This window comes from Polypterus senegalus, chromosome 7 (genome assembly GCF_016835505.1).
Source record: "Polypterus senegalus isolate Bchr_013 chromosome 7, ASM1683550v1, whole genome shotgun sequence".
NCBI classification, from domain to species: domain Eukaryota; kingdom Metazoa; phylum Chordata; class Cladistia; order Polypteriformes; family Polypteridae; genus Polypterus; species Polypterus senegalus.
This window is the reverse complement of record NC_053160.1, coordinates 123,635,222-123,652,540: the sequence shown is the minus strand read 5'-3', so window position 1 is coordinate 123,652,540 and position 17,319 is coordinate 123,635,222. Positions and strand designations below refer to the sequence as shown.

The window sequence follows — 17,319 nt, the reverse complement described above, 5'->3', positions numbered from 1 at the left end:
CTGGAGAAAACTTCATTGGTATATGTAGGTTTGCATATTGTGAGTTCTGCTGAGTTAATTTGTTAATTGCAATTTAATGAAGAACTTTACTTTTGAGAGATGGAATCTTTAATTTCAATGTTTTATCTCCATTACAGTTTTATTACTTGGCAGAAAAGATCTGAACATTTTGGACACACGCTAAATCTTTTATAAGCATGTTTTTAACAAAATTCACTTGATTTCAGCAATAAAGTAAACAAAAATTGGGCTAAAAATTTATCCTCAAATTTGCAATTTCTCAATGTGATATTGATTTGGGAGGTTTAATTAACAAGCCTGTAGCTGGAATGGTAAAATATTGCATATTTAGGGTTAATTGTGAAATTATAACACAAACTTTCCCATTTAATACATTTTCAAGTGAATCATTTTACATAATAAACAATTATTGTTAACTTATTAATCTTAACTGTTTATATTTTCTAAAGCAATGGCACTTCATAGTGTGCTTTTTTTTGGTAGAAGGAAGGCTTGATTGTATTTCATTTTCCTCTGCTCTGTCACACCTATCTGTTTTCTAGCTGGCTGTCCACGAGAGCAGAAGAGAGTCTGGTTTGCAGATGGTATCTTACCAAATGGGGAAATTGCAGACCCATGTAAACTAACCTCGGGGAGCAGAAGGTTGTCTCAAGACTCTAGTCCTGTGACCCAAGAACCACCTGAGGTCAGCATAGGTCTTTGCAGGTTTTTTTTTTTTTAATCCATCCATTATCCTTTTTTTTCTTTCTGTTTGAAATTTGTTAATAATTAGTGTAAATCCTCATTTGATCATTTATAGGCCCTGTTTATTATCTTGTACATTTGGTAAAATAACCTCCATAACTTCAGTATCAATGTGATAATAGAGATGGAAGTAATTTCAAAGCACTCCAACATTTGTATAGCTACAGTATATTGCAATGTAATCCTGTGTGTTTTCTAATTTAACATTAAAATATTACTTACACATAAGATCAGTAGGTTGTGCGTAGCACATACTTTTAGATTAGAAGTATGTATAGAATCATTTCTATTGCATTGATTTTTTTTCAGTCTGCTTCTTAATAATTGATATTCCTAAGTAGGGCAGGGCAATATGGAAAAAAAATCTTACCACAATAATTTTTCATATCTGTCGATATTAATATTTATCATGTGTGAGCTGCAATTAATTTAAAACGCAGAATTCTGTGCAACAAAAAAATAAAATTTGTGTAACTAGTAGGGTACCTTTTAACACAAAGACTGCATGTGCACACCATTACATTTTTGTGAATAATTGTTTTCAATAATAATTTCTAAATTCTACTTTCATGAACAGTCCAACAGATCTAAAAGCTCTCTGCAGTGAGTCACTGCGCAGATAAATGTTAATAATTCTAGTAAGAATACTAATTCAGAAAATTGATTTTATGCTGGTAATGCCACATTTCCACCAAGTTGCACTTGTTCTTACCACTGAGCACAGATAGGATAATAATGGGTAAACTTAGTAAAAGGCAAATTTAAACAGTAGCTGTAAAAAATTGAAAGAAATTTGAACATCTTCTGCAGAATTTCTAATAGGAGTTTCAATAAATCAGCTTAGAATGTTCATGTTTTTTCTAGTTCTTTACATTTATTACACCTCATTAAATTGCGCTTAAGAAACATTGATTAATTCTCATTTGATTTCCCCGGTATTATCCCTTCTTGTACATCCGCCAGAATAATAAATATGTGTACATAAATACATTTAAAACCTTTAAGATTTATCTTCTTGCACTGATTTTCTTGTTAATAAAAACCTGCTTAAATGTGTTTTTGATAAAGTTGAGTGAAGATGTAACATCTTTGTCATTGTTTATTTTTTTATTTTCTTTATATTTCAAAATACTTAATTTCTGACTTTGAATTGGCAGGACAGATTACCTGATTCACCACTGCTTAAGGTGCAGGATTCTCCAGATGAATTCCCAGTGACAGAAAAGTCACTTCAGTGCTCGTTGGATGCTGCCTTAGACACTGCCTCTTCAAGTTCTGGTGTGAATGTTACTAATTTTCCAAGTGAACCCTCAGATTTCAGAGTGTTGGTGAAAGTACAGAAACTGGTTAAGAAAGCTACAAGTCTCATACCAGATGATGAAGATGGGTTGCCGCCACTGGTTGTTTTTCCAAAAGTAGACCAAGGAGGAGGTAAATATATTGATTGGGTTTAATTGAGAAGGTTAAACTGTTCTAGTGTCCAGGTACTTAACCAAACTGAAGACAAAGCAAAATTATTATCTGTTGCCTTCACGCAAGACATGGGGTGAAGCTGTCCCATCTGTTTATCCTTTTGAAGTTTTGCATTTTGCAACCATTTATGCCTATAGTGAATACCTATTCAACATGTGCATGACAGGCATAATTATGTAGTAACAACAACTCCTTTTCTGTTTTGGCAAAGGTTAACATAATACATAGGCTGCAATAGTTCCAAATTCTGAAACGTTGCTAAACTAGTGGAAAAATATCCTTTGTGTGTTGTGTATAATGGAGTTTACAGAAAACACTGTCTCTTTGAACTGAGATGATAAATTATTTCATGACTACTTAGCATGTTGTTTAGCTTGTCTTTAACACGTGTTAGTTTTTACAAAATATTTTAGCTTAAACAATATACATCTATTACAGAGCTTTTACCACTGGGTATTTACAAAGGTAATATTCTCGTGTATTTTATACAGAAAGAAATTTGCTTTAATGTTCAATTTAAATTTTGACTTTCAGTACAGAACAAACAATACATATAAGGACTTTCAAATCAGTCAAAGATTGAAATTGGAAAATTCATATTAAAATAAGTATATGTTTAAATGTATATAAAGGGCTAAAACAAATGATCCCAACATTCTTTTGAAACATGATTATTGCAAGGCAAAGAATATTCTGCTTGCAACTTGATTCATTTGTAACGCGACATTTGCCATTACTATATATATATATATTTCCTTTTCAGTCACTCTTTATATAAAAAAAAAAAATATTATATTATATTAAGCTTTCTCTGATACAAAAAACCCTTGGTTTATTGTATTGGGAACCTACTATCATATGTTATCTTGTTCTACATGGGAACCATTTTGTGAAGTGGCGTTATTATGTAGTAATAATAGCAGCCCACTACTCAAAGTTGCAAGGAAGACCTGGGCTTATTTTTAATTACTGTTTTAATTTTTTGCAGATATTTTTGTTGATGATTACCCTTTAATCAATGAAGTAATGTTAAAACTAGAAAATGATAATGTTGAACTGGTGACTTTTGCACTAAACGCCAACCTCTTAGTTAATGTCCTGAAGGTGACCTGTAAGTATTTTCCTTGTTATGTGTTAAAAAAGTTGTTTTTTCATTAGTAGTAGTATTAGTTGTAAAAGCAGTGAATTTCATTTCCATTCTTAAGTGCAGGCATTATGCAATATTGCCACCTTTGATACACTCCAACAGGATTTGTTTAGAATCAAAGAGCATTTGTTTAATTTACCTAAGAGCAGGTGTTTGTCCAATACAGGACATTGTTATTTACTTATTCTTATTGATAGATAATGATGCACTAATATTACCTGTAAAGTAGCATTTGATTTAGTAAATCCCAATTTGAAGGCCCTACTGCAGGACTTTTCCTTTCTTTCTTTTATTTATTTATTTATTTATTTATATAAAATACTTTCACAAGAGGTAGTAATGGGATATTAAATGATAAACATTGCAGAAAAAGTTAAATGCTAAGTTATTCTAATATAATTTATTGTGTAGAAGATCAATAGAATTCCTTTTAAGGTATTTGCTTTGACTGGTTAACTTGGTGATTTCTTCTAAATTTCCATAACCCTAAGCAGGAAGAAGTAAAATTTGGTTCCATTCTGAATACATTTTTCATTTATTTCTGCAGGTGCCCTCATGTGTAATATTTTTATTTGACAGAATTCTGATTACCAGATTTTTAAACTAATTTGATGCATTTGCTATAAATTGTTTTACTGTTTTCAATTAGCATCTCATAGTTGCTGAAATACTTTTCAATTTGATCATGTTAATATTTTACTCTTTAGACTGTTTACAGAAGTGCTGGTGTTTCAGCTCAAATGGATTACAAGCCTTTGGCCAGGCAGAAGTTGTTATAGTTTTACATTGTCAGTTGGAAGAAAAAAGTCTGCTTAAAGATATCTTCAGTCTCTATATGACAATTTATCAAGATGCACTGAATGGTAAAGAACTGTTCTTACATATACTAGTTTGGTAGTTAAGTGGTGATGGTAGTTACAGTTGGCTGAAATGATTAATATTGCATGTTTGAGTTTTCTTTAAAGAAACTATGCCTATTTTGAGTTAAGTTTACTTTCATCTGTTACCAGGAAAACATACTGAAAATCTTGGAAGCATAACTTTCACAGAGAGTTTCCTTGGGAGTAAAGACCATGGTGGATTTCTGTTCATTTCTCCTACATTCCAGCCGATAAATGATCTCTATATTCCAAACTGTCCTGTGGTCTTTGGCATCCTTATTCATAAACTAGAGGTGCCATGGGCCAAAGTTTTTCCTCTTCGTTTAATGCTGCGGCTTGGAGCAGAGTATAACGGTATGTGACCGCGTGACTAAATGATATTTTTTTTCATAATAACAATATGTAAATACATGTGTGAAGTAAAAAGTCTATTTAATATCCAATTGCTGAAGGATTTGTTTTTTTCATTTTGTATAGTTTATTTGAGGTAGGAGTGACAGGGTGTCTCTCTGTATTTTTGTATATCAAAATTATTATTTTTTAATTGATAGATACTTTATTAATCACAAGGGGAAATATAGAACGTTTTATAGGGATCACTAGTACAAATGTAAAAAATAAAGGAAGAGATCAAAGGTTTTTATGTATAGATCCTTCGTACCAACATCTATACAATTCCTGCTTTCCTTGCAACCCAAAAATAGTGTTGAAATTTTTGAAGGTCACTTGGTGTAGCACTGCAGCAGCTACTCACTGTTGTGTTCTGACATGTCACTAAGGCTTGCCTTCACATTTTCAGTTAGGAGTCATCGGTGTAAGCAATATTTATTTCTGTACACGTTTAGGTAGTAAACATTTAAAGGACTACTGTATATTTAAAAATTGATATCCAAATTGCAAGATCCCATTTCAAAAAAGTTTTTAACTTTAAGCTTCATGTGGTTAACTATCAATGATCATGCTACAAGGTGTTAAGGGAATCATGCTATATAATATTTGAGTCCCAAAGAAATGTAATATATCTTTGTGAAATCACTTTGGAAAAATCTCATACCACTAATTAAAATTGATAATGATAAATCTCTCAAAAATGAATAAGTTTATAGATTATCACACAGGATTACAATATGTGTACATTGAGAAGTCAAGCAAAATACACCTTTTATTGGCTTACTGAACAGATTACAATCGCCTGGATTGCAGCAACTATAGGGGGATAATACTGCCCTCGGTGCCGGGTAAGGTTCTTGCTAGGGTCGTCCTCAATAGGATCCGTGATCACTTGCTCACCTATTAGCGACTGGAACAGTCTGGTTTTACGCCTAAGAGGTCTACCATTGGCCGCATCTTGACACTGAGGGTTCTTGTGGAGCGCAAACGCGAATAGTGGCAGAATTTCTTTGCAGCCTTTGTCAGTTTTCACAAAGCGTTCGACTCGGTTGATCAAGCTGCCCTATGGGACATCCTGAGGGTTCGCGGGATCACCTCGAGGTTGCTGGATAACATGGCCGGCCTGCACACTGGTACTGTGAGTGCTGTGCAGAGTGGAGGCAGGACCTCTACGTTTTTCCCAGTTGATTCTGGGGTTCGTCAGGGGTGTGTTCTTGCTCCTACTCTTTTCAATGCTTGTATGGATTGGGTGTTGGGCAAGGTCGTGGGGTCGTGACTTTGCTGACGATGCTGTGATCTTCGCGGAGTCAATGGAGGCTCTGATTGGGGCGCTCGAGAGACTGAGCGAGGAGTCTGATTGTCCTGGATAAAAACCAAGATCCATGCCTTTAGTGACCTCTTGGGCACAGCCATCAGCAGTGTGTCTGTTTGCGGAGGGAGTGTTGACCTTATTGAGAGGTTTACTTACCTTGGTGGTGACATTCATGTCTCTGCTGACTCTTCCTATGAAGTCAGTAGACGGATTGGAAGAGCATGGGGGGTCATGAGGTCGCTGGAAAGGGGTGTGTGGCGCTCCCGATATCTATGCAAAAGGTCCAAGTCTTTAGAGTCCTGGTGCTTCCTGTCTTGCCATATGGTTGTGAGACATGGACGCTATCCAGTGACCTGAGACGAAGACTGGACTCCTTTGGTACTGTGTCTCTCCGGAAAATCCTTGGGTACCGTTGGTTCAACTTTGTGTCCCGAATGAGGTACATTACCTGCATTGTGAGGGAGCGTCAGTTACAGTACTACAGCCATGTGGCGCGTTTCCCTGAGGGTGATCTGGCACATAAGATCCTTATTGTTGGGGACCCAAGTGGCTGGACCAGGCCAAGGGGTCGCCCACATAACACCTGGCTGCAGCAGATAGAGGGTCATTTCCGGAGGCTGGGACTGGACCGCGTGTCTGCCTGGGGGGTTGCAAACCGGGATCCCGAGTTGTTTCATTGTTTAGTGGGTGTGGAAACGCAATGTACCAGTGTGTGCTCCCCAGCTTGAACAGATTACAATATGCAAGCATTCAATGCAGCTCAGGCCCTTTCTTCAGGCAAGTTGTAGCTACTTTTTTGAACATTTTCCAGAAACGCTTCTAACCAGCCATTTTAAAAGTGAATATAAAGTACTTTGTTGTTAACCCCTACCTCAAAGTCACTTAGCAGAGAGTATCACAAGTTGATTTAAATGTTTGAAAATATCATATAGTAAAGTATAAATCCTGATATTGTGAATTTCCACAGAATTGTCATGATATGACTTTAATGTGCTCTGCCTGGCAACCGGGTATGGAGATTATTATGGATTTAAAGTGTTTCTTTAATTTTTATGGGTTTTGGAAAACACTATGTAATAGTAACAATCTAAACATGATTAAGTATAGAATGTTCTTAGTGCTATGATGCTTCCAGGAAAACTCCCCTGATCTCTGGGATGTTGCAAAAACATTGACACTATGGAACTATAAGACAATGGTGCCAACAACTTTGCCATTGTCTTTCCTGTATAAAATTGTCTACATTAAAAATGTTTTAGTTTTAAGACAACTGAAATATTTGTACATTTAAAAAATTATATTTAATAGGGATGTGTACTTGCTGCACTCCGCAGATAGTGATCACGCTAAGTATCATGCAAAAATGGCTGTGCTTTGTGCATGACATACTGGACCAACAGTGGACCATGCTCCAGTCCTTGGGTGGATATAATTTTTTATATACAGTACAAAAAAAGTAAATTTACATTTGTGTGAACATTTATATCTGAATGTATCTCTCTGCCTCCTGTATAGGTAAGCAATGAAAAATTATCCCATCTCAGAATAGTTAAATGTCCAATGAAAAGATCATTCTGATATTATTTATATATTGTGTTAGTGTATGTACATGCAGATAGCTGGTTTGTAACCCCCTTAATCCATTTCAGGGATCAGGTCCTATCCCAGTATTAATATGATTGTCTTATTTAAGGTTGAAGTTACTTCTTTCACATTGATTTTTTTTCTCTTTTTTTGTCTACTTTTGCAGTATATCCTTCTACTCTGATGAGTGTTAGATGCCGTAAGCCTTTATTCAGAGAACCGGGCCACACTGTAATGAACTTGCTTATGGTTTGTATACTTTTTCCATGTATTTGAAACAATGTTAAGCATGGTTATCTTTCAGATCCTGTAAAATTCTGTTCATTATAGTTTGTTTTTTGACTTCTGATTTTTAAGCGAGACCACATGGAAGCAGTGTTTTCTCAGAGTTTCGGAGTTAGTTTGTACATTCAGGTTAACTTCAGGTTTTACTCAGTAGATGAAGAGGCACTTGGTAACATTATTGTAAATTAATGTTACCAGAAAAACTGGGGTATTCACAATACTGGATATATATCTGTTGGTAACAGATTCATACTATCTGGAGTAATGCAAAAGTAGTGAGTTTATTAACACAGTGTAACACAATATATAATTTACTAAGTGGCCGACCAGGGCACGCAAGAAGCAGCATGCAAGAAAGACCATGGGGTACACACGATGGAGCCCCGCCCACCAACAATTCGAGTGAGAGCGAAAGCATTTTCCAAGAATGTTTTCATTAATCAAGAACGAAAGTCAGAGGTTCGAAGACGATCGGATACCATTGTGGTTCTGACCATAAACAATCCCGATCCGGTGGCATTATTCCTATGACCCGCCGGGCAGCCAACCGGGAAACCAAAGTCTGTAGGTTCCGGGGAGAGTATAGTTGCAAAGCTGAAACTTAAAGGAATTGACAGAAGGGCATCACCAGGAGAGGAGCCTATGGCTTAATTTGACTCAACTAGGGAAACCTCACCCGGCCCAGACACAGAGAAGATTGACATATTGATAGCTTTATCTCGATTCTGTGGGTGGTGGTGCATGGCCGTTCTTAGTTGGTGGAGCGATTTGTCTGGTTAATTCCGATAACGAGCGAGACTCCCTCCTGCTAAATAGTTACGCGACCCCTGAGCGGTCGGCGTCCAACTTCTTAGAGGGCCGCCGTCCAGCCCCGTCCCTCGCTCTGGGAGGTGGGGGCGGGGCGGCGCGGCGGTCCTCCAGTTTTAAGTCATGAACAATTGTGTGCTGCTTTCTCAAGTTCCATCTTTTCATTCACTTACAGTCGTATCCTCAACCCACCGCATTTGGACAACTGTGTCTTTCAGGAAGTGTTCACCCATCAATATATAATTATGTGGCGTATGCTACGCTGCGGGTTGGCTAGTATACATATATTTTAACCACTCTTGGTTTTATGGCTTGAATTTCTCTTGCAAAATCATATTTTGTCCTGTTTTATATTTAGTTTTTTAAAAAGTGAATGTGGAACTGTGCAACCAATTGATATTTTAAAGTAATCGGGTGAATTAAAATATATTATATATTCTTAAGGCAGTAATAGACACGGTGCCCTCTTTCAGTTGCGAGAAGCAGATCAGATTGTGATTCAGACTATGAATGCCATGAATTTTAATTACCCTGATCTACACGCAGTCAAATAAACGAACCACACGCCATGGCGCAACAGCCTCTCACGCTGACATCCGAGGTTCGATTCCCGAGAGGGGGTGCAGTGAGTGTGTACGTGTGATGAGCCCAGAATTGGGGCAAAACATGTTGCTTACCCTTTGCATTATTTGACAGTAATATATATATATATATATATATATATATATATATATATATATATATATATATATATATATATACACACACAGTGGTGTGAAAAACTATTTGCCCCTTCCTGATTTCTTATTCTTTTGCATGTTTGTCACACAAAATGTTTCTGATCATCAAACACATTTAACCATTAGTCAAATATAACACAAGTAAACACAAAATGCACTTTTTAAATGATGGTTTTATTATTTAGGAAAAAAAATCCAAACCTACATGGCCCTGTGTGAAAAGTAATTGCCCCTGAACCTAATAACTGGTTGGGCCACCCTTAGCAGCAATAACTGCAATCAAGCGTTTATGATAACTTGCAATGAGTCTTTCACAGCTCTGGAGGAATTTTGGCCATATATATATATATATATATATATATATATATATATATATATATATATAAAAAGAAAGAGGACAGCCTGTTGCAGGATTCCTGAGACTTGGTGAAAGTGTGGGCCCGGTATTAAGTATTTTTCTGCATTGCATTATTGTCTTTGGTGGCCATTTTTGGTCAAAAAAATTTTCTCATACTGAAATATACATTTCTTTAAAGTGAAATATGTTAAACATGATTTTCTATGAACATTTTGCCCGGGACAACAATAAGTATTCGTTATTCTGAAAATTTTATTACTTTAGTATTTGCCTTAATGGGATTTGACATGTATATATTTATATATACACACACAGTCGTGGCCAAAAATATTGTCACCCCTGTACTAATTTCAGAAAATGCTCCATTTCTCCGAGAAAATCGTTGCAGATGCTTTAGTATCAACATGATCATTCTTTAATTTGTATTTCAACTTGCCTAGGCAATTAACAGGTGCCAGCAACATAAACATTGAAAATGTCGGTCCACAGGGTTTTTTTTTGAGTTATGGCATATGCATTTTGCTGTTTTTTGGTGTATGCTTATTTTAATGCTTGAGTTCACATACAATTTTGAAAAAAGACTTCACTGACCTGTGCTTTGGTGAGCGAGTCTATGCACGCTTCTTGTAGTTATAAAATTCAAACTAGCAAAAATAGTCTTTGTAACATAAATCCAAAATTGAATTTAAAGTTCCAATACTGAATGAAATTAAATATGTAGTAGTGTTGGATTTTATGCATTTTTTTAACATTACAGGATTTGAGAAATTACCAGTACACGTTGCCATACATCGAGGGCTTGCTGATTCTAATGGAAATGGGAAATAGTTCTATTGAAATCCCTAAAGAAAAATATAATGAGGTAGGTATTTATCTAAACTAGGCTTATTTTTCAGCTATGTGTGATATCTTGATAACACCCTCTGTTTTTACATAAATATTTTTTTAAATTTGAGTAATTTTTTTTTATTGCTAAATAAACATGTCATTGCCAGGATTTTCATCTTCATAAAGGTGTACTCATTTGAATGAGGTAAAAATCTTTAAATCTGAATCTCTTAAAAAAATATAGACAAGTTCCAGATCCTTTAAAAACCGATCTTTATATAAATAAAAATTTTAAGCTAGGATACATTTTCGCATAATTGCGCAATAGTTCATATGTTTGTTTTGTGTATGAGGCACTGTGGCATACTGCTAAGTGCTGCTGCCTCACAGATTTGCCATCCTAGGTTTGAACTTCTTGCACATTCTCCTTTGGTCTATGTGGGTTTTCCTTTCACATCTCCAAATATTTAGAAGTGGTGAGCACGCAACTCTAAATTTGCCCAATATGATTATGTGCATGAGTGGGGCCTCTGATGAGCTGATGGCCCACCCTAGACTGGCTCCTGCTTTAACTCCAGTGTTGCTGGGATAGGCCCTACCCCACCACCCTGTATTCAGTTAAACAAGTTGATGATGTTCTATTTCAAGTAAAACTGAGCTATCTTTATTTGTGATTTTTCCTTTAACCCCTACTGTACTGGTTTTCTAGTTCATATTTGAATATTAGTTATTACTAAGAACTACATTAACCATGATAAAAAAAAAATGCTTTCTTGTGTTTAATTTTAACCGTTGTATTTTAATTTCTTCCTAATAATTGTCAGGCACTTAATTTACACATTTTAAAATCACCCAATTGAGTCCATCTATGCACTCTGCATAAAAACTGATAAATGAAAATGTTTCTTGGAATTTGAAAAAAAGTTGCAGAATTTTCATTATTAATGAATGGTGAAAGTGATTTGCTTCCATCGTATGTTCAATGTTGTAGATTGAGTGGCTTCAGAACAAAATGGAATTTGGTTTGCCTCAGTTACCTCAACTTGAAGTTCCTAACAGTGTGTTACATTGTAAAATATATAAGTTATATATACAGTAAATAGCTTCTGCTTCACAGAACTGAATTATTCTGTTATAGTCCACATAAACTTAAAAAGGGAAACATTTGTTTAAGTTGAGTATGTATGTAAAAACATCTGTATTCATACGGTTCATATAAGTTTAAAAAAAGATCACTGGACACAGCAAATCAGTTATGTAATTTAAACCGAGCATTGTCCCCCTCACCAATCTCTGTTGGCATTAGTTTCGACCTCATCTGACTCGAGAAAAAGTTCTTTTACTTTGCCTTGACATGGTGTTTTCTGCTTGGGACACCATATCCTTGATCTCTTACTGTATACCTGTAGTTTTATAACAATCCTAACTAGAAGTAACCGATTATTTAAACAAATTTGACATATAGGAGGATGAGAATTCACTCTCACGCATGTGCCAGAGAAAATAAAGCAGGAACGTGACATACCATCAAAGAAAGTAGTACCTCCTTTGGAAACATTGGATCTCTGTAGGCTATTTCATTAGTTTTCCCTCTGATATGAAACATAAGCAATTTATTTTCAGATAAAACTTTTAGTGTTTCCTCTTGAAGCTTCAACAGTTTAAGTACCATGCAAATATTTGTTGTCAGCAGTGTTTAAATCATTCTCTACCTCACTGTGTGGTTTTATTGTAGTTGTCTCGTACACAAAGGTTAGACAGATTAATCAGCATAGTTTTATTTTAAAAATAACATCCTTTAAATATCCTCCTAAGGCATCTGAAGCCTCTGCAGAGAACAGCGTTTTTGAAAAGTACAGGAGGTGAATGTGGAAAAGACACAGTTTTATTTAAGATTTTTTTTGTTCTTGTATAACATTTAAATACAAGAGAAAAAGCCGAAGGAGGTTTTCAGAGGATAGTACTAATAACTGCCTCAGGTTTATAGAACTAACAAAAACTTGCGATGGTTATTGCCTTCTAAACAACAGAAGATATAGTATGATTAATTGTGGAATCCGTGTAAGATTTTAGTATCAGGTAACATGATACTTTCCCGGTGGAGACATAATTTCAGCCCTTAGGATGATTTTTAATTATTCTGTTTATCCCTTTTTCCTTAACCATTAGGTAATGAAATTGTTAACTTCTCCCAATGAGCATGTTATCAGTATGGGTGCAAGTTTTGGCGCAGAAGCTGATTCTTATCTGGTGTGTGTTCAGAATGAAGATGGGGCCTATCAAACACAAGCAAACAGCAAAGCAGGGAAGACCAGAAAAAGTAAGTGTGGGTGTCCAGATCTTGCGTAAATGATTTCCTCAGGCAAGTAAAGGCGGTACAGGTAATAAGCTAGAATGGTTGTGATATATAGCAGTGCACATCAATTCAGATTTTCGCGGTTTTTTATATGCCAGTACTAGGAATATGGTGGTGTTTGAGCATATAGTTGAGTGATTGCTTTTACTTCCTCATTCATAAAGGGAAGGGTGCATGAACACAATGTATTTACATGTATGTTAATATTGTTGCATAATAATTATAGTGGAACATTTGTTATTGCAGCCTTTGGACACAAAGCACTCCGTTGTTTAGTCAAATTGGCAAGCCTAGTCTTAGTCACTAATCCACCCATCAGTGCTTTCCTGTGATATATGAGGTACTTTTGTACCTCTTTTTACAGTGCAAAAATGAGAACACCATGTAGCCTTATTGAAAATTGCAGGAATTTTAAGGCAGCAAGTTTGGCTTAGTCTTCAATGCTTGTATGCTCTCATAATGCTTATTGTTTCGTTTCCACGGTAGAGGGAGCAAATTTTACCCAATTCTACCAGTATAACCAGTATAAAACATGATAATGTTTTGTGTTACAGCACAAGTAAAAACTTTCAACTTCAAATACTTAAATCATAGGTTTTTTGTTAAATTTAAGACAAGTTCCTCACAATTGTTATTATCATTCTTTTATTTTAGTTTGGTGGCTTAGGCTTTTATACAGTTCTTCAGTTCGATCAGAGAATAACCAAAACCATTTGCTGTATAAAAACAAAATAATACTCTTAAGAATGAATTAAGAAAAATAGAATGCCTTCTGAAAGTATTCAGATCCCTTCACTTTGTTGCAGCATTATACAACAATTGTTTAAATCCCCCTAAACACAACACTCAGTACACCAGAATGACAAAACAAAAATAAGACTTTAGAAACTTCAGGAAATTTCTTAAAAATAAAATACTGAAATATCACAATGACCTCTGCTATGAGAGTTGAAATTTGCCTCGGGTGTATCTCTTATTCTGTTGATCATTGTTGAGATGTTTCTATGCCTTGTTTGAAGTCCAATAAAGTCCAATCAATTGATTGTTCATGATTTAGGAAGGCACACATGCCTCAATAGAAGGTCCCACTGTTGACAATGGGTACCAGAGCAAAAAGCAAGCCAGGTGAAGTTGAGGAAATTTCCTGCAGATCTTATGTCTAGGATTGTATCGAGGCATAGAGCTAGAGAAGGCTACAAAAATATTTTCTACAGCATTAAAGGGTCCCAACAGCACAGTGACCTCTCTAATTCTTAAATGGAAAACGTTTATAACAACCATAGCTCTCTGTAGAGTTGCCTGGCCAGCCAAACTGAGTGGTCATGGGAGAATGACCTTAATAAGAGAGGTGACCAAGAGCCTAATGATCACTCTGGCTGAGCTACAGAGAGAGTGTGTGGAGATTGGAAACATGGTGAGATGGTGAAGCATAGTGGTGGCAGGATCATACTGTGTGGCGGGTTGTTTTTTAGTGGTAGTTAGAGGGAGACTAATCTGGATTGAGGGAAAGTTGGATGGAGCAAAGAACAGAGATATTCTTAAAGAAAACCAGATTGAGAGCACTACTAACCTCAAGGTTCAACTTCTAACAGGACAGTAATACTAAGCACAAAGGAAAAACAACACGGGGTGGCTTAGGGTGAACTCCATGAATGTTTTTGGGTGGCCCAGTCAGGTTCAGACTTGAAACCAGTCGAATATCAATTGAGAGACCTGCAAACTACTGTCCACTTACAGTCTGCATCTAACCTGACCGAGCTTGAGAGGTTATGTAGAGAAATAAGTAAAAATATTCACAAATTCAGCAAAGCTTGTCACAATACAATATACCCAAGACGACTCCATGCTTTAATTAAAATGAATTAAAATATGAATGGTTTATGCAGGTGTCCAAATTGGAATTTTCTGACCTGTGTTTATGACTTTCAACATAGTTACTGCATTTATTTTCACAAGTTGCATAGCTTTAGGCTCTGTGTTGCTTAGGAATATATGAGCGAGAGAAAAATGTATGAAATCTAAATCTGTGAGTTGCTCATATAGAGGTAAAATAAAGGAGATATGATTAACTATAGTGAAAACAGGGTTTTTAATAGTGGAGAAATGTATTATTCACCCATCACCTACAAATTGTCCCTATCTTATTTCATTTCAAATCACTTGTTGGTTTACCTTAGTGTAAGATGGGGAATTTGATCCAATCCATATTAGTAACAATTTAAGTCACCAAATTACTAAAAAAAATATTTTCACAAAAGGTAGCATTTATGGTCATCAGGAAAATAAAGCACTAGGATGCTTCAGCACATAGTGTGTCATTTCAAAATGTATGATCTAAAAAGTTAATTTCTGTATTTGGTTTTCCCCAATGTCGACACACAACTTTCTTTCTTTCTTTCAACAAAAAACAATATAAAATGTTTCATTTAGTTGTTTAAGTTGAAACTGATAATAATTTTGAGGAAGCAGCAAGCATACTGCAGTTTTATTTTAAAATATTTTTAAAATTAATATTAAAATCCAGGTTAAACTTTAATTTTATTGCAAAACTAGGAAAACCCTCCCCAAGGCCGCCACACACACACACATATTATTAAAGAAATTCAGATATGATGATTTTATGGTAATGCCACTAATGTGAGGATCCTGTCATTACCTTTCTTTCACTTGCTGGGTTACATGTAAATTTGCCAAGCGAGTTACGATCCCACACTTCATGTCAACTTGGTTTCAGGTAATCATAGTGTTGTGCATCTGTTCTGTTCATAGTTATCAAGACTAAGCTGTGGACAGAAAAATATCTAGTTTGAGAACCTGAAAGGTTACATCTCTGAAAATGGCTTTGAGAAGATGCTGGTATTTAACAGGGATATTTAATGATTTTCAGTACTTCTTGAGATTTAAGATAAACTTTCTACAGCTATGTAGATTTTTTTAAGATTGTGTCATAATGCAGGTGTGGCAAAAATAATAATATTATTTTGAATTCATTGTGATAAAGTATTAACATAGATATTTTTCATGCATTGATATAATAATTTGCTAGTATGATGGTTTAAATATTGTTTTTGTTGCAGCAACGGGTGCAAGCTTTGTTGTGTTTAATGGAGCCCTTAAAACCTCATCTGGATTCATTGGCAAATCCAGCATAGTTGAAGGTAACCAAATAAGTTTTTGTGTTAAAGCAAATAATGTATTTTTGTTTCAACCATGTGAAGAATAGCCTCCTTCCCTTCCATGATACTTCGCAGTTAAAATTACAATGAATAGATGCATCTCAAACTTGCCTATACAGACAAAGCTAAATAGGAGACCTAATTTCAGAGCGGAGGGTCCTATTTCTTCAGCTGTTGGGGTACACAGTTGCTGTTTAACCCGCTTGATTTTCTTCATATTATGTTTGTGTTGCTACAAGGAACTGTGATGTTTATATAGTAATTAAGATTCCTTAACAACCCAGCAAAACAAAGTACCCAAATGTCATACTGAAAAAGTGATATGTTTGGTTCAGCCTTTTCAAGTGCATTTATTGTGGTGAAAGTACTGGAAACATATTAACAGTTTTCAACATGAGGCTTTTTTCTGCATAGGGAAAAATGGACCAGAAGGGTAAACATGGTCAAAATGGGCAAATTTCATAAGAACGTGTCAGAGCCAGAACGAAACCTAAATTCATAGTCAAGAAGATTTAGAATTATTAGTCTAAAGCCAGGAACAACAAAGAAAGCACTAGAGAACTGTTCTAGAAATCCACGGTCTAGAATAATGAGGAAGTGTGTACTTACAGTTGATCTTACCTAGTAGCAGATATAAATAAATGAACAAAAAATGACAGACACCCCTTGAAAAAAACAAATGGTATCACGGGATGACGTAAAATAATGTCTACTTCCACAAAGTGAAAATAAATCTAATTAATAGTAGAAACACAATCTACACCTTTGAACAACAACAGTATGTATACTAGATCAGAAAAGCTGTAATTTAAGTAAGGGAGAATCACAGGAGAAAAAAATCACCTATTGCAGTAGACTAGAGGCATTCTGAGTAGAAATGTTATTTTAAAATATATTAATACACTGGCAGCAAGTGTAATAACTAAATATGGAGAAACAGTATGTGTGTGTGAGAAGCTGTTGTGACCATTCCTAATGAATTTGCGCCGAAAAACTTAACAGCTATAAACTTATCCTTCACATGCACATGTGGAATGATTTTCGTTGCCTTTTTCCTTTTGTTTGTTCAGGAGCTCTTCTCCTTTTTCTCCTCGGTTACACCTTCTGGTTAAAGACAGTGCTGCACTTTTCTCCGTTGTTTGACACGCAGTGGCCACATTGCAAGCTTACAAAATACAGCTGGGTACTCGGTGAGCTGTGGGCTTTGTCTTTATTAA

General features: G+C 35.5%; 1 protein-coding gene across 3 annotated transcripts in view; it reads left to right on the top strand.

Annotated features, from left to right (window-relative positions):
- Nucleotides 1–17,319, top strand: part of zfyve16 (zinc finger, FYVE domain containing 16) — a 137,523-nt gene that overhangs the window by 110,656 nt on the left and 9,548 nt on the right. For all 3 annotated transcript variants that reach the window (XM_039759238.1, XM_039759239.1, XM_039759237.1), the window contains 9 exons: nucleotides 564–706; nucleotides 1,923–2,196; nucleotides 3,227–3,349; nucleotides 4,093–4,248; nucleotides 4,396–4,620; nucleotides 7,719–7,801; nucleotides 10,500–10,604; nucleotides 12,740–12,890; nucleotides 16,004–16,084. In XM_039759238.1, the coding sequence (XP_039615172.1) occupies nucleotides 564–706; nucleotides 1,923–2,196; nucleotides 3,227–3,349; nucleotides 4,093–4,248; nucleotides 4,396–4,620; nucleotides 7,719–7,801; nucleotides 10,500–10,604; nucleotides 12,740–12,890; nucleotides 16,004–16,084 (1,341 nt within the window). The remainder of the gene's footprint in view (nucleotides 1–563; nucleotides 707–1,922; nucleotides 2,197–3,226; nucleotides 3,350–4,092; nucleotides 4,249–4,395; nucleotides 4,621–7,718; nucleotides 7,802–10,499; nucleotides 10,605–12,739; nucleotides 12,891–16,003; nucleotides 16,085–17,319) is intronic.